General features: G+C 36.7%; 1 protein-coding gene across 2 annotated transcripts in view; it reads right to left on the reverse strand.

The window, feature by feature from the left end:
- Positions 1 to 933: 933 nt before the first annotated feature.
- The window catches only part of DDX1 (DEAD-box helicase 1), a 36,489-nt gene continuing 15,660 nt past the window's right edge, over positions 934 to 21,762 (reverse strand). The window contains exons 14-26 of one of the 2 annotated variants that reach the window (XM_007471209.1): positions 17,880 to 17,940; positions 14,350 to 14,448; positions 13,455 to 13,544; positions 12,539 to 12,727; positions 11,820 to 11,871; positions 9,977 to 10,123; positions 7,544 to 7,635; positions 3,851 to 3,923; positions 3,625 to 3,697; positions 3,500 to 3,542; positions 2,295 to 2,390; positions 1,921 to 2,041; positions 934 to 1,273 (exon numbers count right to left, since the gene is read on the reverse strand). In XM_007471209.1, the coding sequence (XP_007471271.1) occupies positions 1,143 to 1,273; positions 1,921 to 2,041; positions 2,295 to 2,390; positions 3,500 to 3,542; positions 3,625 to 3,697; positions 3,851 to 3,923; positions 7,544 to 7,635; positions 9,977 to 10,123; positions 11,820 to 11,871; positions 12,539 to 12,727; positions 13,455 to 13,544; positions 14,350 to 14,448; positions 17,880 to 17,940 (1,267 nt within the window). In that variant the 3' untranslated portion in view covers positions 934 to 1,142. The remainder of the gene's footprint in view (positions 1,274 to 1,920; positions 2,042 to 2,294; positions 2,391 to 3,499; positions 3,543 to 3,624; positions 3,698 to 3,850; positions 3,924 to 7,543; positions 7,636 to 9,976; positions 10,124 to 11,819; positions 11,872 to 12,538; positions 12,728 to 13,454; positions 13,545 to 14,349; positions 14,449 to 17,879; positions 17,941 to 21,762) is intronic. The other variant, XM_007471210.1, reaches the window with a different exon arrangement.

Genomic DNA, 21,762 nt, shown 5'->3' on the forward strand with positions numbered 1-21,762 from the left:
AAAAAAAAAAAAAAAAAAAAAAAAAAAAAAGTCACAAAAGTCACAAAAAGGAATGAATCTATTCTGTAAACCACCCCCCTTACTTGCTAAATAAAAGAAAAACTACTTGTTTTATGTAGTAGAAAACAAAAAAAAGCAAAGACGACTGTTCTAGATACAAGTGAAAGAATGGAATCCTCATAATCGTTTCACATAAACTAGGACTCAATATACTAGGTAATCGTTTTCCCACTGCTTACACTGTGAATTTCACTCAAGATTTTGTTTGAAGAAAATATTTCAGTGCTAAAAGATTTAAAAAACATCATATAAGGAATTATAATAGCCTGTGCTATTAAGGAATCTCTAGGGTAAGAATAATTTTCCCAAAGATACTACTTTATAAATAAGAGTCAAAAGGTACAAAGCAACAATTCAATTGTATCTATATAAATTTTCCCTTTTCCTTCTGGTATTTTAGGCAAGAGGGTTTGAGGAAATGTATTTCAAAGAACGGCCTTTAAATTTCATTTTAAGACCTAGAGGGACATTAGAATAGTTTTATCTTTACAGTATGTATCACCTGGAAAGAAAGGTTCTTAAAAAGAAAATAACCCTTCAGAAATACATCTTCACTGTCACCATCACCAAATCAGTCATCAGTCCTTAGACACAGGACCTTTTCTAAGTCCCTGAAAAACTCTAGGCCTCCAAACTAACCCAGCTGTCCTTCCACCTTAGGATCATACACTTTTCTTTCACGCCATGACTCTTCTCTAGCTTCAGCATATACCGAGGCGACCATGACCGTCTCAAGGCTGTCTCTATTTAGGACCACTTCTTGTGAAAATTCCACACAGGTCCTCTGCCGAATGCACATACCCATAAACTTTACTTCATAAACCCAGAGCTTTCTTGAAAAACTATAAAATAATTTTAAAATAAGACACAAACTTTCATGAAAATATAGTCATCAAATTTATTATTTTCATTAGGTTGCCATTCTATGGAGAATTCCTAAGACTGATGTTTCTTGACATGCAAGAGTTAGCATTAATAGCTTAAGTTACTATAAATACTGCTGCTTGGAAGCAGTACAACTATTTTAGAGTTTTAAGACTATAGACTTCTATTATTCAAATCTTATTCAGTGTATGTTAAAATCAGAAGGTTCTGAACAACTGGTTAGGAAGATAGCCAAGATGCAGGAAAGACGTCTGTGCCTCCTTTTCAAGGGCAGCCAGCTCTTGAACCGTAGGTGCCAAAATATCCACATGGCCTTTATAGTTTCCACCTGTATCACACACAGGAATCACAAAGTAATGTAAATGACATGCTTGAAATAACTTGTCAGCAATGCTTTGGCTCAATTACATCAAGTTAAACGTTGCTCCTAGCAACAAAAATGTACTACTGAGCAAGTTATCTACAAAACTGAGTTCTAAAAGTGTTAAATCAATTAAAATAAATGATTAGGCGTTCCTTACTAACAGCTGTCCCAATACCCCTACCAACCCCTCCCCTATTCTCTTTTCCTTGGTTTAGAAACCACCAGTTTAGCCTGAATCTTTAAAAAATTTCAGGAATGAGCTAAGAGCATTGCAGGCAAAGGGAATAAATAGTATCCTGGGTTACCCCTTGTTCAAAATTACCATTATTCTCTTGTTTCCTAATAATTCCATAAATTTTCAACTACTCTTATGACATTGACACCTCAAGAGAAACAGCTAAGCTGCTGTCCATTCACATACAGATCACACAATAAAAAATGCTGCAAGACAAGTATGAATAAAGTGCTGTAAGACTAATAAGGAGGGAATGATTAATATGCTAAAAATATACACTAAACATAAGGAAATGAAATACTCTCTTCTTAAACTGAAGCTCAAAAAAGGGACACATTCACATTTAAAACAGAATTAAAAGTAATTCAAAGCTTACCACCAGCAGCTCTTTTTTGACCATAAGTAACTTTCCCATCAAATTCATCCACTGGTACCTTTATATCTGGCTCAACCTGCGAAATGGTACAGTTCAGATGTTCTTCTATCTCAGACAGCAACTAAGAAAGGGAGAGGAAATCGACAGAGTTGCGTTTTAACAGCATTAAATAAAACCAGGAAGGCTGTAATACTTAGTATAAATGGAAGTAAGATTTCTGAAGAGATGAACTCACAGGTTACAATTTATGAACTACCATAACATAATCACTCATTAATTCTCACAATTCACAAATAGACAAGAGCTGATACATAATTTTTACAGAGAAATGCAGTCTATTCCTACCAATTTTAATAAGACTCTGTGAGCCTTACCTGCATCTCATTGTACCATATGGTACAGCCACCGTCTTCCTTGAGTCTTGTGTTGTAACACCCTTTTCCACGGCTGCTACATACGTGGTACCAAACCTACGAAGATTAACATGTACGGAGACTGAAACATGCTAGATATCTTTGTTCTCAATTAGTTTTTTAACATTTTCTGTCCTCAGAGCACAAGAAAAATAGATTGCAGGTATGGTCTGTCATCCAGTTCCTACCACTATTAGTAGCTCACTAACTAGGTCTTTTGAAAGAGTCCTTTTTGAAAGGAATCCAAACGTTTTTCTAAAACAGATGTCAGTTATAGAAAGGAATTCTCAGATAAAAATAATGAGAAAAGTAAATACTGGAGAATGCTATATCAAGATTAGTATCAAAAATGAAGTTCAAATGTTTTCTATAAGATTTAAAAAAATTTTTTTAATAGATGTTTATTGGAGTATAATTGCTTCACAATAATGTGTTAATTTCTGTTGTATACCAAAGTGAATCAGCCATATGCATACATATGCCCCCATGTCCCCTCCCTCTTGAGCCTCCCTCCCACCCTCCCTATCCCACCCCTCTAGGTCATCGCAAAGCACCGAGCTGAACCCCCTGTGCTATGCTGCTGCTTCCCACCAGCCAACTATTTTACATTCGGTAGTGTGTAGATGTCGATGCTCCTCTCACTTCGCCCCAGCTTCGCCCCTCCCCGCCCAGTGTCCTCAAGTCCACCCTCCACGTCTACATCTCTATTCCTGCCCTGCCACTAGGTTCATCAGTACCATAAAGCAAAGAGCAAAAAGCAAAATGAACAAGCAGTTTGGGGAATGAGTGTGTGGGAGTTCCTTACTCTTGCAGCTTTTCTGTAAATCTGTATCAAATTATTGTATCAGTTTATACCAAAATAATAAGTTAACCCTCTCTCCCATAAAAAGTCTGCCATGGCATGATGCCAGAGAGGGTTTAAATACTTTTCACTGAAAATTATATGAAAGCTTTAGGGAAAATTACATTTCATATTTTTCCTTTCTAAACTTTATCCTACTAGTCGTCCATTCAATGAATAAAGAGAAAAAGATGCCATTAAAAAGTTCATTTATATTCCATACGCAACGGAATTCAATGTAAATGAAAAAATCAAACTGCTTTTATTTCCAACATCTAAAATGACGACACAAACAATGAATATAATACAGCACTGAAAAGATTACCTTCTCTTTTTCTGTTGCCACCAGGGAAATGGCCAGCCCCATCCTGAAAGATTTTAAAAGTCTTTATTAGACTTTATTCCTGAAGTACAGAAGCTTAAAAAGGACAAAAAAAAATGACAGAGTACCTTTCAGCTCTTCCTACTCTACCGATTCGATGGACGTAGTTTTGCTTTTCATCAGGCAAGGTGACATTTATAACTGTAAATAAAAGCAATTACTACCAATTGACAACAGTTCCTAAAATTTTCAAACATATGTGATGTTTGATGTTCTGAGTATTTCAAACACATTAAATGGTTTCCTTTGAATTCCATAAAATTCAAACTGCAAGCATAAAAACTTTGTTTTTACCATAAGGAACACCATGGATATCAATTCCTCTGGCGGCTACATCTGTGCAAATCAAGAATCTTACATCTCCTTTCTAAAGAGAACAGAGAGGAGAGAAAGGACTTTATTAGTATATATACTAAAAAAACCCCACAAATACCATCTTTCCACTAAACGAGACCTCTAACAACTAATGTATTCGTATCATATTAGCGGTCTAGTCATTGATAATTCACTGGAACAAGTATTGCACTTTTAAGTTATAATTTGCCGAAATATGACATTTAAGGTGAATAAATCAATGACTGGATTCATCTTTGCTTTTTCCACATAAAAGTTCTTAAACCATTGCTAAAATTTGGCTTCATCTTTAGAAATCCTGACCGGTAATTCAAAACATAAGACAGAATAAAATGTAAAAAACATAAGCTTTACTTTTACCCTTGTATTAAAATAATTCAGAATACTAGATATTTTACCTCAAGGTTACACTTTCTGTGACAACAGATAAAATCCTAAGGAGACTGGGCCCCTGGTGTTCTCACCAAGAATATACCAATTAGCCTTCAGATGTCATTTGTGCTGCAAGGCACAGCAAAGTTAGAGATTTGGAGGGGGTGAGGGGCATACTGACTTCTGGTCCAACAAAATGCCAGGATAGAGAAGGGTGGCATAAATGCTGAAATGAGGCCATGTGATTTTTAAAAATTAATTAATTTAATTAATTTAAAAATTAATTTAATTAATTATTATTTTTGGCTATGTTGGGCCTTCGTTGCTGCGCGCAGGCTTCCTCTAGTTGCAGCGAGCGGGGGCTACTCTTCGTTGCGGTGCGCGGGCTTCTCATTGCGGGAGCTTCTCTTGTTGCGGAGCACGGGTTCTAGGTGCACAGGCTTCAGTGGTTGCAGCACGTGGGCTCAGTAGTTGTGGCATGAGGGCCCTAGAGCATGCGGGCTTCAGTAGTTGTGGCTCACAGGCTCTAGAGCACAGGCTCAGTAGTTGTGGCGCACGGGCTTAGTTGCTCCATGGCATGTGGGATCGTCCCAGACCAGGGCTCGAATCTGTGTCCCCTGCCTTGGCAGGCAGATTCTTAACCACTGTGCCACCAGGGGAGTCCCCCCCTGTGATGTGTTAACATCCACACCAATTATGCTCAGCATGGAAACGTAATCCAAAATTTTTAAGCCCAGTACTTCCTTTTTTCATATTATGGGTCTGAGAGAAATGACATTGGTACTATACACTGGGTAAACACACTGTGATAAATGATGAGAATGCTTGTGGGTGGAGGCCACTGACCTTGAGTTCTAAATGGCTCAGCCCAACCCATCTACACGAAAAGCTATACAACCTGTTCATGTGCTGAAATCACTTAACTGTGACAGTCTATCCCAAATAATTCAAAATATATTTAATTCTACAAAACAGGTATTCTGATACCTGTCTGAATCTACAGATTAAGCTCCCTATGGGTATTGTTACAAATTATTAAAAAAAAAAAAAAAAAAAAGGGCCCCCAGACATGATTTAACTATCTAATGATACTTCTCTTAAAAATATCTACCTGAAATAATTTAACTCAAACTTCCTTAAGTTGAAAATTCTTATCAAGTAGTGTTGTGCTGATGGAGAACACGTAATTTACCATTTGACTGTTAAAGATGACAAAGCCCTGCTGTGATGAGGACGTAACAATAGGGCAGAAGTATTTTGTAATTTCTAGGACAAGAATTGCTTTAATATTAACTGGAACTGATTAAAACTAGATACAACTCCCCTCTTACGTTTGGAGGAAATGCAGTCACTAAATGTCAGTACCTTGAATCTTTCCAAGTTTTGCTTCCTCTCATGAGGCTTTCTGTCACCATGAAGACAAACACATGAGAACTGGTGACCCTTTTTATCAGGTCCTAGTGAAAAGCACATTAAACAGTTAACCTCGGAAAAGATTACGACTAAGACTATGTCAAAAAAACCAGCAACATTTAGACTCTACCAGTTGGGGTATAATTCTATGGAAATATATACCCCAACTTGTCATAAACCACGGTTAACACAGTTTCTGTCATAGGTGAAATACCCTTAAAATGAACTCCACGAGCATTAAAACTGATTTGCTTTGAAGGACATTTTAAGTAACCTTTCCCAATCTGCAGTGGTAGTTTCTGTGTACACCAGGAACCTCACCTAACCCATGTAAAGCGAAGAACCAAAAAGTAAACAAAAGAGATTATTCTTGGAAGAACCAAAATAGGCATCAGGAAGTTCATGCCCTTACTAAAAGGCCACGACCACAAGCCTGCCCTCCTCGAGGTATTCTAAACAACTTAGTTATCTGGTTTCCTGGCCAAAGCAGATTAGAAGCAGCAAACTGGAAGGATGGAGAAGAGGTATTTTAGAGGCAAGTGCAGTGGTAGCCAATCCTAAAAAAGAAAGTCTTCAAGTAGACACGGTAACAAAAAGCAGTGCCGTTCAGACCAGAGTAGTAATAGTCACTGAGAATTCTTTCAGTTTTGCTATATGTTTGAGAATATAAGATGTGTTGGGAAAATAGATAAAGTAAAAATAACCATTAACATTGACTATACTTGCTTTACCACATATCTATCCATCCCTCTCTATCAACTCACTTTTATATTTTTGAAGCATTTCAAGGTAAACTGCAAGTATCAGTACACAGTTCAACATGCATATCATTAACTAGAGTGCAGTATTTGTTCAGGTTTGTTCTCTTGTTGACGTTAAAGTTACATACAAGGAAATGTACAAACCTTAAGTGTACACTTTCTGAGTTTTGACAAATGCATACACCCATGTAGCCCAAAGCCCTATCAAGATACAGAACACGAATATCATCCACAAAGTACCTTCATGCCCTTTCCCAGTTATCCACACTCACACCTTCCTGGGGACAACCACTGTTCTGGTTTTTCTCTCATCATAGATTAGTTCTGGCTCTTCTAGAACTTCACACAAATCAGATCATACAGCCTGTACTCTTGTGTAAGAATTCTTTCATTCAGCATAATGCTTCTGAGATTCACCCACCATTTTTAGGTCAATCAGCAGTCCATGCCTTTGCAGTGCTGAGTAGTAAGTATTCCACTGTACAGATATTTTGCATTGTTTAGCCATTCTCCTATTAATGGCCTCTTGGTGTACAGTTTGGGGCCATTGTAAGTGAAGTGCTATGACCATCTTGCACACATCTTTCTTCAATATATATTCTGACTTATCTTGAGCCAATACTCAGGAGCTGAATTGCTAGGCCATAAGACGGCAATGTTTAATTTTATAAAAAACTGTAATAAGACCTTTTGCCTAAGTGACTGTGCTTCAACAATGTATGAGCTCCGGTTTCTCCACATCCTCACCAAAATTTGGTGTTTTAAGTATTTTTGATCTAGTCACTCTGAGTGTACAATTGTATTACATTGATACTTCTCTTAAAAATATCTACCTGAAATAATTTAACTCAAACTTCCTTAAGTTGAAAATTCTTATCAAGTAGTGTTGTGCTGATGGAGAACACGTAATTTACCATTTGACTGTTAAAGATGACAAAGCCCTGCTGTGATGAGGACGTAACAATAGGGCAGAAGTATTTTGTAATTTCTAGGACAAGAATTGCTTTAATATTAACTGGAACTGATTAAAACTAGATACAACTCCCCTCTTACGTTTGGAGGAAATGCAGTCACTAAATGTCAGTACCTTGAATCTTTCCAAGTTTTGCTTCCTCTCATGAGGCTTTCTGTCACCATGAAGACAAACACATGAGAACTGGTGACCCTTTTTATCAGGTCCTAGTGAAAAGCACATTAAACAGTTAACCTCGGAAAAGATTACGACTAAGACTATGTCAAAAAAACCAGCAACATTTAGACTCTACCAGTTGGGGTATAATTCTATGGAAATATATACCCCAACTTGTCATAAACCACGGTTAACACAGTTTCTGTCATAGGTGAAATACCCTTAAAATGAACTCCACGAGCATTAAAACTGATTTGCTTTGAAGGACATTTTAAGTAACCTTTCCCAATCTGCAGTGGTAGTTTCTGTGTACACCAGGAACCTCACCTAACCCATGTAAAGCGAAGAACCAAAAAGTAAACAAAAGAGATTATTCTTGGAAGAACCAAAATAGGCATCAGGAAGTTCATGCCCTTACTAAAAGGCCACGACCACAAGCCTGCCCTCCTCGAGGTATTCTAAACAACTTAGTTATCTGGTTTCCTGGCCAAAGCAGATTAGAAGCAGCAAACTGGAAGGATGGAGAAGAGGTATTTTAGAGGCAAGTGCAGTGGTAGCCAATCCTAAAAAAGAAAGTCTTCAAGTAGACACGGTAACAAAAAGCAGTGCCGTTCAGACCAGAGTAGTAATAGTCACTGAGAATTCTTTCAGTTTTGCTATATGTTTGAGAATATAAGATGTGTTGGGAAAATAGATAAAGTAAAAATAACCATTAACATTGACTATACTTGCTTTACCACATATCTATCCATCCCTCTCTATCAACTCACTTTTATATTTTTGAAGCATTTCAAGGTAAACTGCAAGTATCAGTACACAGTTCAACATGCATATCATTAACTAGAGTGCAGTATTTGTTCAGGTTTGTTCTCTTGTTGACGTTAAAGTTACATACAAGGAAATGTACAAACCTTAAGTGTACACTTTCTGAGTTTTGACAAATGCATACACCCATGTAGCCCAAAGCCCTATCAAGATACAGAACACGAATATCATCCACAAAGTACCTTCATGCCCTTTCCCAGTTATCCACACTCACACCTTCCTGGGGACAACCACTGTTCTGGTTTTTCTCTCATCATAGATTAGTTCTGGCTCTTCTAGAACTTCACACAAATCAGATCATACAGCCTGTACTCTTGTGTAAGAATTCTTTCATTCAGCATAATGCTTCTGAGATTCACCCACCATTTTTAGGTCAATCAGCAGTCCATGCCTTTGCAGTGCTGAGTAGTAAGTATTCCACTGTACAGATATTTTGCATTGTTTAGCCATTCTCCTATTAATGGCCTCTTGGTGTACAGTTTGGGGCCATTGTAAGTGAAGTGCTATGACCATCTTGCACACATCTTTCTTCAATATATATTCTGACTTATCTTGAGCCAATACTCAGGAGCTGAATTGCTAGGCCATAAGACGGCAATGTTTAATTTTATAAAAAACTGTAATAAGACCTTTTGCCTAAGTGACTGTGCTTCAACAATGTATGAGCTCCGGTTTCTCCACATCCTCACCAAAATTTGGTGTTTTAAGTATTTTTGATCTAGTCACTCTGAGTGTACAATTGTATTACATTGTGGTTTTATTTTGCATTTCTCTAATGACTGATTATACTGAACATTTTCTCAGGTTGGTTTATATATTTAACATTAATTATGAGGAGCATAAAGTTATAATCATTATATCTTCATTGTAGACTGAATATTTTATTACCCCTTTTATTCCTAGTAATATTTTTATTCCTAGTAATATTTTTGCCTTAAAGTCTATGACATCTCCATTAATACAGTTAGACCAACTTTCTTTTAATTAGTCTTTTAGCTGACACATACATAAATTTTTTCATTCCCCTTCCTTTCGATCTATCCATGTCCTCAGGTTTTAGGTATGTTTCTTGTAAACAACATACAGCTATATTTTATCCAGTCTAACAATCTATGATCTTCATCAGAAGACTTCAGTCCACTGATAAATACTATAGTGTTTATCCATACGCTCAGATTTTTCCACCAGCCGTTATTACTCTATAATTTCCAACTGCTCTGCTTTTTCTCATTTCCACCCTTCCTTCCTTCCTTGCCTTTTTTTTAGATGAAGGTTTTTTCTCATTTATTGATTTAGAAGATATACATTCTATTATTTAATGATTACACTTGAAATTTTAACATCAATCAAAAACTTTACCCTTCTTCCAAATGATTTAAGGGCCTTAGAATGCTGTGATTCATCTTCACTGTAGTGAAACTGTACCTATGTGGAAAATTATCTCATTGTCTTTCCTACATCGTTGCTTTAAAATCTGGGCATCCACGCTACACTGCATCAACATGAGACTAACAATCTATTAAGTGAGAAAATAAACACAATTTATTTCAAGTGAGGAAACATTACCTCCTCCTTGTTGCATAAAATACTGCTCCAAGTTATCACAGTCGATTTTGGTTCTACAGAAAATAATTGCTTGATCCATCTTGTGTTCCTTGATTGCTCGGACAGCATACTCCCCCTTCAGGATTTTAATAGCTTCAGACCACATCTCTTGAGCAACACAACAACAACAAAAAAACCCATCAGAATTTCAATCTGAAATTGTCATGAACACACATAATTACAGACTTACTGCTTCACTCACCTAAAAAACTCTACTTTAATACAAGTATTATAGACAAAACCAAGAAATAAAAAGATAGGGTGAAATGGTGAGATAATCCACTTGCTCATTCATTTTTGTTTCTCTTAATGTTTTTTATGCCAGTTTATGGGATACCAAAACACCTATAACCATACCTCTTATAAGGGAAAATGCACATGTACACACACACACACACACACACACACACACGAATAAACAGAAATACATACCCACAGCAAAACTTTGTTCTTACCTCTCATTGAGAACTAATCGTATTCTGCCTTGCATTAACTTCCCTAAATGTTCAATAAATGTTTACTCAATTACTTTAACCTCTTTAAAAAATAATAAATGTACTTTCTAAATCAATCTAAACACCAGAAAGTTCAAACTTCACTCTATGAAATAAATATTTTACGTCAAACCTAGTTAGTAACTTCTTAGTTGCCATCCTCCAAATGTCTACTTTTCAGTGTGAAGCTGGGCTATAGTTACTCTACAATTATATAAAGCAAAATTTTAATTTTGTAATCCAACATATTTCTAAGGTCTCTCTAGTCGTCTCTAATTGTAGTAAAAACTAAGCAAAACTTTTAAAAGGAAAAATATATGAGGCAGTAAAAAATTTTTATTTTATAAAATGCATTCCCAATCAACGGGATGATACATTATTATTTTGACTATCAGTGTCTGCTCCTCTCCAACAATAAGGATGGCTGAGCATACACCTCATAAATTTGGAGCTACACATAAAACTGAGTTCAAAGGGACTGTCTTCAATCAAAATTTCAGATAATTCACCTTTTAGATACTTGTTAAAAATCTACCAATGAATCCAACTATGAACAAAATGCAGTCTAACCCTTGCTGATGATCCACTTGAGACATGTGATATCAGACATGTGGCCTAATGGGTTTCAGATCTCTTCTAGGTTCTCTAAACACTATCCTTGTAACATGCTGGATCTTCATGTATCTTTGAAACATTATGTACCTGACACAAACTGTCTCAATTCTGCATAGAAGTATCTTCATTGAATCAATTCATTTTAGGCTTTTTAAAACTTGATAAATATTTAATGATATGGAGTTTCAGTATGGGAAGATAAAATAGTTCTGGAGATGGATAGTGGTGACGATTGCACAGTAGGAATGTACTCAATGCTATCGAATTGTACACTTACACACAAAAAGAATCATCTCAGGATCATTTCTGTATCCTTCACAGGGTTGTAGCTAAAGACATGTTCCTTTGTTACTCAACTGCCAGATATGAAGAATCTACATGACATTTCTCTTGGAATCCAGGGCTAAAATACAACCTGTGGCCAGAGAAATTTGCTGGCTTCCTGGAAAAATGAGAATTGTATAATCCAAACTATTTGTGATTTGGATGCCAGGAGACTAATATCTTAAATTCAGTGATTAATATTCCTCTAAGCTGACTGATATCAGCTTTCCCCCCATTTTAAAATTATTTTTGTTCCTTTTAGTTTCAGATTTCCTGTTCCTTCATGAGAGTAGACAGGGCATACATTCAGTAAAACAGATCAGTTCGTTTTCAAACTCTTTCCACGCATTTTATTGGCTCTTCTAACTCACCTGGGCCGTTTGCACCAGGTCTTGTGTTATCTTTTGCATGTACTTCATCAGTCTGTCAAAAGGAAAGGATAAAACAGGAGTGGGGAAGGGTTAAGTAATGATTCAGAACAGGTATCTTTTCATAAAGGGAGAACTGTATCTACCTTTAGATGGCATTTCAGACATATACCTTTATAATCTATAGGCAAAACCATTCTCCAGATTCAGAAAAACCCTTTATTAATTATAGGTCTAAGGCTAATCAATTTTAAATATGATAATAAAAAATCAAAGGTGGTTTTCAAAAGATTGTATTTAGAATAAGCATACCCTTATTATATAAAGGTAAATCTAACAATGGTGAAAAGGTGAGATGATGGACTCATGAAACTGATATTTAGAAAAATAAGGCACATCAAGAAGATTCTAAAACGCTACTAAAAATGGAAATCATTATATCAGAAATTAGACCTATATATACACAGGTAATCCTATTTATTTACAAAACCTATGTCAAGAAAGATGATCACAAAAGTAACTTTATAGAGAGAGAAAAGTAAAGTATGAGCCCATCACTTATTCCGTACCTAACAGACCTAAACTCTTCTGGTCAATGTGCCAGACTTCTCTTTTCTTAAAGGTACAATGTCTGGTTGCTTTAAGCATCATGAAGAGCTCAAGGTTAAACTAGTTTATGAATGCTTTACTCTACACAAATGTGAACGTTATAAAGTACTTACCCTAATGTGGTTTCTCCCAAGCCTTTCCCAGAGTCTGTCAGCTTTGGGATTCACTGGGACAACAACATGGTGGACAGTATCTGGAACAGAGTCTTCTCCTTTCAAATCAACCCAGGTGGGAAAGTGCATGATCTTCTCAGACAGTTTCTTCACATCAAAAGAGTGCAAAGTGGCTGAGCAAACAATCACCTAAGAATAGAAAAACCAAAATTTAGATAAGCTTTTATAATCATAATGATTCTAGCATATGAATACAGATGTGGGGCACGAAGTACGCTAAGCCTGGAATCTGAGACAAGTTCAATACCTGACTCTGCGGCAACAACTAGTGGTGTGACTTTGGGCGGGTTAATCTCTCTGAGCTTCAGTCCCCTCACTGCCACAGAAATCATGCCATCTATTCCCCAAGGTCCTACAAAAACTAAGTAAGATGAAAAGGTTTTTAAAAATCTAAAGCCATAAACTTCTCCCCTGCTCTTAAAAGCCTCTCCTCTTGAATTCTTCCTAAGAAAACAGAATGAGAAAGAGTAATATTTTAAGAAATAATTACTAAGGAAATAACTGTTTTTCAACACTTCAAGACATTTCTCCTTCAAAGAGGAAGCAGTACTCAAGAGTCTTGGATATAAGCCCTAAATGCTCTGTAGAAAACAAAAATAACGATTACGAATTTTTTACTTATAGTCTTCTGTTACACCTAAGTAATTTCCTTAAATTCCCTTCACCTTTATTTCTAAAAGCAGCTCATAAGACTGTTTCCTTTGTGTGTACTACTTAATCAGTTAATGAAGAAAATGTTCCATACAGCAGTTAACGTAATCAGAGTACACTAAAACATGAATGTAAAACAAAAAATGTAAGCATGAATACCTAACAATTGTCTACATGTATTTTAAATGCATTAGTTATTTCATACCTGAAGTCTTTTTCCATCAGAGGTAATCTGAGGAATCTGATTGTGAATCCTATTTATAAAATCAGAGTAACCTTGAGAAAGAAGCCCATCCTGCATGAGAAGCAAAGAACATAAGCTTTTTAATCAGTATCTAAATCTTTCTTTTCTAAATCAATTGCAAAATATAAGATAAAGAAACTAATTCATACACATATATATCTCCATACTTTCAAAGTAATTATTTTCTACTGGATATTTAAAGGCAAGCTGTAAATTCAACTTTAAAGCCCATGTGACTATAATATGAAGAAGCTGACAATAAATAACTCAAAAACCATACTCTGGTATTCTAAAATGAATATGAGTTAGTAACTCCCATATCTCCTTAAGAATATGACTCTAATATGAAAAAGCAAAGACCTTCACTGTTGAAAATCTACCTCATCTTGAAAATAACTTGGAGCTATATCTCAAGAGCCCAAAGCATATTAATGTAATTTGTAATGTGTAAAAAAAAAAAAAAAAGTTATGTACAAACAAGGTAACTATTTGGAGTACAAAACAAACCTACATGTCTAGTAATAAGGGTGGTTAAATAAGCCATGAAGTGCGCATATAAGAGACCATTAGACAACCTTTAAAAATTGTTCATAAATAATGACATGAAATACTTATGTACCATATTTTTCTAAAAAAGATTTCCCAGATTCTAAATAGCCTGATTGCAACTACATCAAATAGTATTTACTATAAATATTAAGCAGTGAATGAAAATACACCAAACTGGTAACTATGTTTCTCTCTAGGTATTGGGATCATGACTAAATTGTATTTTTTCTTCACCATTTCACATATCTTATCCCCCAAAACATAAGCAAATATATTTTTTTAAAAGCATGAGTATATTTTAACATACAGCTTCATCCAGGACCAGGAATCTAACTTGGGATAAGTTCAGCTTTCCAGTTGACACCAAATCATCCAGTCTTCCTGGAGTACCAACAACTATATCTACCTAAAAAATATCCAAAAAAAGCACCTTAAGAAAACTGAAGAACTGTTGTAATCACCTTAGAATAGCCATGGTCTACTTACAATAAAATAGCCATGGTCTACTTACAATAAAAACATGCATATTGAGGTAGTCATAGTCAACTTCAAATCTGCAAAATCTCCATTATCTAGGAGTTCTAGATAATGCTGTATTATTAAACTTATATCTGGTTTGAAATTAATGTGAAGATTTTGGCAACTGATTGTAACATTTTAAGCTGTTATAGACAGTCTAGTATATAAAATTTGTTTTCCAAGTGAAAAATCAAATGAATTTATAGGAACTCTGAAATTAAATCAGGATCCAAATCCCAGTTCCACCATTACCCAGCTGTGTGACCTCAACTTACTTAATCTCTTCTAGTTTCAATTTTCTCATTTTTTAAATGGGTAACATTTTCTGCTTTGCAAGACGGTTGTGATAATTAAGAGATCAGATATGTAGTGCATTTGATGCCCAGTGTGCCAGGTGCTTGATAAATTTGGTTATACTTAATAACGAAGATGACCTGACTAATCCAGGAAAAGCAGCAATAATTACTACTTGTCAAGTGCTTATAATGAACGTGTGCTGTGCTAACCTTTTACAGGTATTATTTCATTTCATGTTACCACTAAGGAAAACACTACTATTATTAGTCCTGTTTTTAAATGAGGAGACTGAAGTTTAGAATTCTAAAGTCATAAGAACTTAGATGATACAGCTAGTAAGTACCCCAACTGGGATTCAAACTCAAAGTCCAAACATGAGAAAAGGTCTAATTCAAGTAAGAACAAGTTTTATTTAGCTTTTTATTATAAAAATTTTAGGACATCTACAAAGAGAATATGAGCCGCCAACGCCAGTACACCCAATTAGCCACATTTTCCATTTTCACACACACACCTTTTAATCAAGTCCATGGTATAGTGATTAGGAACATAGGCTTTGAAGTAAGTTCCACCTATGAGGTGTAAGATCTGGGGCAAATTACTTAATATTTGGTATAAGCCCTCTTCCTAATCTGTAAAAATGGGGAAGAGGACCATCACAAAGGGCTATTGTGGGAACTGAATAAGAAAATGTATGTAATGCACTTAGCAGGGCCTGGCCCATTTCTAGAAGGTAATCAATAAAGGATAAATATTTTTTTTTTTTTTTTTTTTTTTGCGATACGCGGGCCTCTCACTGTTGTGGCCTCTCCCGTTGTGGAGCACAGGCTCCGGATGCGCAGGCTCAGCGGCCATGGCTCACGGGCCCAGCCGCTCCGCAGCATGTGGGATCTTCCCGGACCGGGGCACGAACCCGTGTACCCTGCATCAGCAGGCGGACTCTCAACCACTGCGCCCCCCGGGGAGCCCTTTTTTTTTTTTTTTTTTTTTTTTTTTCCGATACGCGGGCCTCTCACTGTTGTGGCCTCTCCCGTTGTGGAGCACAGGCTCCGGATGCGAAGGATAAATATTTTTGAAGTGTGTATATGGATGTATGTGTGTGAGCACAATAAGGTATAATTATATAAAATCATTCAATAAATCAGACAATTCAAAACTTCTACTCTTTCTCAACAGGCACAAAAAATGACTTCTTTTTCACTTGTGTTCTCCACTCTAGACTAAAAACATAACTATCCCCTAACTAATTCATCACTATAGTCTCATTACTTCAATATCTCACCCCTTGAAAAACTGAAAAAGTACTGTGCTGAATGGACTTTTAATTTGATCCAGTAGAAGGCATTTAAACGCCCATAAAAAATGAAAGATATTTCCGAAGCTATTGTTTCAACTATGTTGATAACTGTAAGCAAGTCTCAGTTCAATCTAGAAAATACTGTCTGAAAATAAAACCCACTCAATGTATTAAGAATGTACTATGTGCCAAGCAGTGTGCTGGACACAGCAATGAATACAATACCACTCTGGTTCTATGGGTAATGTCTCTTTACCAAAGGATTCTAACCCACTGTGCGAGTTTCCTCCCTCCTCAATTTCAGCAGGTAGTCAGCATGAAAACAGAAACTCGGTCTCTCAGGTTTAAAAACAAAAAGTCAAATTGGAAAAGCCTGAGAGAAATAGCTATGTGACTTGGATAATAGCACCAACCACTTCTTCAGGCCTAACTGCACTTGTTGCATAACTGTGCAACTTTAAAAGAGTAAAAAAATTACATGGTTCTATTCTCTGACTCCCAAGCTGACTTCTGCCTGCAGCATAAGACATAACACAGGGCTAAGGGTGCCAGAGGGTGGTGGGAGATAACAGAAGTAGAGAATGTAAGATGGAAGGAAGAGCAGAAAGAGAATATATTACATCCCCTAAGTAGAATGGAACTGAATCCTGCCAGGAAAGCTATGGAGTAACACTCCCTTTACTTTGCCATTAGCTTCAGCCAGTACCAAATTTTAGATCTGCCTGGCAAAAGCAGATCTAATTCCCTAAAAGCTCCGTAGCTGGACAATGTAAGTTAAGAAACTTAATAACTTACGTGGAAAGTGAATTTGGGTTTGAGGAACCAAGATAGGGAATGAACATATTAAATCTCTCTTATAACCATTAAAATATAGCAAATCAAATAAGAACATAACAAAGCTATGTTACTATCTTAGAATAGTATTAAGTACAGTAATGATTCCTTGCTCTTAATATGCCACACCAAGTCAAATCAAAACCATTCAGCATGAAATTGCCTTTGACAGCAGCACCAAGGCAAATGAGGGGAGAACATATTTGCTCACCGTAACTCAGTATCAAGCAGTTTAGATTAAATGATAAAATGTTTAGGGAAGGAAATGAAAGACAAGTTTGTAAGGACAAAGTTACTTCATACATACAAAATATTTTATGAAGTTCTACCTGTACCTGAACTGACAGGCAGTTAAGAGTTTCCCAAACATCTTCCCCAGTAACGAGGATCACAGTCCGAGCTTCATCCTTGGTAACAGCACAGCCTTTAAGACTTCCCCTTACACGAATCTGAACTCATCTCCCCTCCTACTAGAACCACTGCCTTACCATCCTTCAGCCTTCCCAAGGATCACTGCCAGACTACCTTCTCTGCAATCCACCTTATCTCTATTTCTATTCTTAAACTCCAGCTGCTTCTTTTTCAATTATCCCCAGAGGAAATAACTCAATGCATGAAAATGCGAAGGAAATTCGCAGGTGCTCAAAAGATAAACCAAAAAAAATTCACATATGTTGCAATTTTGCATGAGGTGTTTGGAAGAAACTACTATGCTGTACACTTTTGGGAAAAGAAAAGGCATACTTGTAAGATGTTTTTGATACATACATACACTCTTTTGACATTGTTTAATTTCAGCCTCATTTGACTTTTCTTGAAACACAGCAGAACTATATTGCCAAAATGACAGCACATAGTGTTACTTTTTAAAAATTAAAAGTACAACTTACCCCATTATCCAAAACAGAGAGCTGATCCCGTGCTGCAACTCCTCCAATTATCAGAAGCTCCCTGAAATAAATACCAGAATAATAACGTAGAAAAAGATTAAAGCCTGCTTTATTGTTTGTTTTTTTTTCAATTTTGGGGAGGTGGATATTAAAATTGAATAACTGAGAAAGAATCTACAATAAAGGTCTGGAGAAGGAAAGAAACAAGGCACTTCATTTCCAGGAGCTACATAAAATGTTAATGCACGGTAAAGTAACTGAGGAGAATATGAAACCTTGGAACCCAGAAAACATCAGTCCTCATCTATATATCTTTCTATATTAGGATAATTCCAGGTACCCCAAACTCTGGTTTCAATCAATCAATATAGACACATGTACGTGTATAAAATATATACTCTGAAAGAATATATAAATACTAATTTTTAAAAGTTGCCTCCAGGTTGATAACAAAAACTGGGGAATGGGGTGAAAGGAGACTTACTTTTCACAGAATATCCTTTTGTGTTTGAATTTTTCTCACTCCAAATGCTTCCAAAAATATGTTTAGATTAAAAAAGATTACTTTGGGACTTCCCTGGCAGACCAGTGGTTAAGAATCCACCTCCCAATGCAGGGGACGTGGGTTCGATCCCTGGTCCAGGAACTAAGATCCCACAAGCCGTGGGGCAACTAAGCCCACATGCCACAACTACCGAGCACATGGGCCACACTACAGAGCCCGCGTGTCACAACTACAGAGCCCACGTGCCACAACTAGAGAGAAGCCCGTGCGCTGCAACGAGGAGCCAGCACACTGCAACGGAGATCCTGTGTACCACAACTAAGACCTGACGCAGCCAAAAATAAATAATAAAATATACTCTCAAAAAAAAAGCCTTATGCCAAGACAATTCTATGGGGGGAAAGAACAGTCTTTTCAACAAATGGTGCTGGAACAAATGTATATGCACGTGCAAATGAATGAAGTTAAACCTCTTCTTTAGGCCACACATAAAAATTAATGCAAAATGAATCACAGACATAAAACTACAAAACTCTTAGAAGAAAACGTAAGAGTAAATCTTCATGATCTTGGGTTAGGCAAAGTCCCTTAAAACACCAAAAGATGAACAAACAAAAAAGCAACAGATGAAAAAATAAACTGGACTTCATCAAAATTAAAAACTTCTGTACTTCAAAGGACACTACCAAGAGCGTGAAAAAGCCCACAGAGGGCTTCCCTGGTGGCGCAGTGGTTGAGAGTCCGCCTGCCGATGCAGGGGACACGGGTTCGTGCCCCAGTCTGGGAAGATCCCACATGCCCCGGAGCGGCTGGGCCCGTGAGCCATGGCCGCTGAGCCTGCGCGTCCGGAGCCTGTGCTCCGCCACGGGAGAGGCCACAGCAGTGAGAGGCCCGTGTACCGCAAAAAAAAAAAAAAAAGCCCACAGAATCACAGAATGAGAGAAAATATTTGCAAATTATATATATCTAATCATAATACTACATGTATATATCTTACAACTCAACAATAAAAAGACAAATAACGCAATTGAAAAATGGGCAAAGATTCTGAACAGACTTTACAAATGGCCAGTAAGCACATGAAAAGATGTTCAACACGATTAGCTATTAAGGAAATACAAACCCAAACCACAATAAGATACCACTTCACACCCATTAAGAGGGCTATAACTGTAAAGACAGATAATGAAGTGAGGATGTGGAGCAACTGGAACCCTCACACGTTACTTGTAGGAATGTAGAATAGTGTGGTCACTTTGGAAAACAGTTGCGTGCTTCCTGAAGATGTTAAACATAAAGCTACTATATGATCCAGCAATCCCACTCCTGGATGTATATTCAGGAGAAATGGAAATGTATGTGCACACAGAAGTCCATATACTAATGTTCATAGCACAGTAGCCAAAAAGTGGAAACAACCCAAACATCCATCAACTAATGAGTGGATTAATAAATATGTGGTATATGTATACAATGGAATACTTTTTGGCAATAAAAAGGAACTAAGTACTGATACATGCTACAACATTGATGAACTTTAAAAACATTATGGTAAATGAGAGAAGCCAGTCATGAAACAGCACACATTGTCCAATTCCATTTATATAAAATGTCCAAAACAGGCAATTCTATATATGGAAAAGAGATCAGTGGCTGCCCAGGGATAGGAAGGTGTGAGGGAAATGGGAGTGACTAAAAGGTAGTGTTTCTTTTGAGGGTGATGAAAACGTTCTAAAATTGGTTTTGGTGGTCGCACAATTCTGTGAATATAATAAAAACTAAAACAACCTGTACACTTTAAAGAGTGAATCATATGATATGTGCATTATATCTCAGTATAGCTATTCACAAAAAGATTGTCTCCTTTTTATAAATAGCAGACAAAATTACTTCCTGAGGCAGCCAGACAACTTTCAATCAAAAGTAGCTATCAACTATCTTCATTTATTAATTTTACTTATTTACTCAGTCATTTAAAAAATACCATAAAATACTGGGAAAGTGGATGATGTTGACACTGAGTCTCATAAATTCTATGACTGATGAAAAGAAACAGCTTCATGGTTGCCTACTGTCATCTTAAGCGATTTATAGTGTTTAAAGAAAAAAAAAAAAAAAAAAGCTTTCTAGTCTGTGAATGTCCATTACCTTGGCATAGTCCTTTACCCCCCTACCACTAGAGCCATGTTGCCTAAATCTGGTAACACCAGATGCCAGATTGGCTACTTAAGAATCACCTGGAAGAGGTGCCATTCTTCCTTAAAAAACAAAGAGTTCCAATTCCTATTCCCTGGAAAATCTGATTCAGTATATACAGAAGAGGGACCAATAAATTTGTATTTTTAAATAAGGTCCCTTAGTTCCCAGGTTTGGTAACTATGGTCCTAAATCTATCATATCTTCTATAAAACTTTACTCTTATCCACTTTCCTAATCAGATATATTTATTTCTACAAATTTAGCAGAAAACTACACAGACACATAACAATCTATGCTTTTGTGCAAAGCACTATAGGGTTGAGGAGTGTAAAAGACCAGCCCCTGTCTTATGGAGTGTAAAACTGAGTTGGGACGAGTAAAGCTACGCACATTTAAAACAAGAAACACTAACACATGACAGCGCATAGGCATCATGGGGAAGCAAACACAGCGGTATCTGAAGAGGGAGAAAGGACCAGGCTGGCACCAACACGTTAGCTTCACAGAAAGACCAGGACTTGAGCTGGGTCTTCAAAGAAGGAAAAGGCTCATTTGTACTGAATACTGAAATGAGTAACACAATTTTATCATCTTAGCAAATAAATTATTTTGTCATCTATCTTCCCTTCCAGGCTTTGTCCAGATGCACGTTAATCTTTACACATAATTAGAGCACAAAAATCAACTTATATTAGCATTTTACATTCTTCCAAAAACACTCTCTTGTGAAGAGTTCTGAGTCTCTTACACTAAGAAGACGCTCTGGTGATGTACTCTTGTAGTGACTCTCTGTGTCGTATCCTTAAAGCATTTTATCACATTACTTTGGTTGTTTCTCTGCCTTCCACACTATCTCCACACTCCTGCACATAATTCTATAAAAGCAAAGATGAATTCTTGTTGTTATATCTTGATCCCTAGCCTAAGTCTTCACACATGGTAGGTATTCAAATAGTTACTGAAAGAGTGAAATGCATCAATCATCAAGACAAAATTAGGAATTATTTTACCTAAAAAGTTTTACTAAGTATAAATTTATCCCTGAATAAGTTTAACTTATGAGAAAGATCAACATTAAAAAGATGGGGGGGGGGCTTTCCTGGTGGCACAGTGGTTGACAGCCCGCCTGCCGATGCAGGGGATACGGGTTCGTGCCCCGGTCCGGGAAGATCCCACAGG

The sequence above is a fragment of the Lipotes vexillifer genome, unplaced genomic scaffold, assembly GCF_000442215.2.
Source record: "Lipotes vexillifer unplaced genomic scaffold, Lipotes_vexillifer_v1.1 scaffold604, whole genome shotgun sequence".
NCBI classification, from domain to species: domain Eukaryota; kingdom Metazoa; phylum Chordata; class Mammalia; order Artiodactyla; family Lipotidae; genus Lipotes; species Lipotes vexillifer.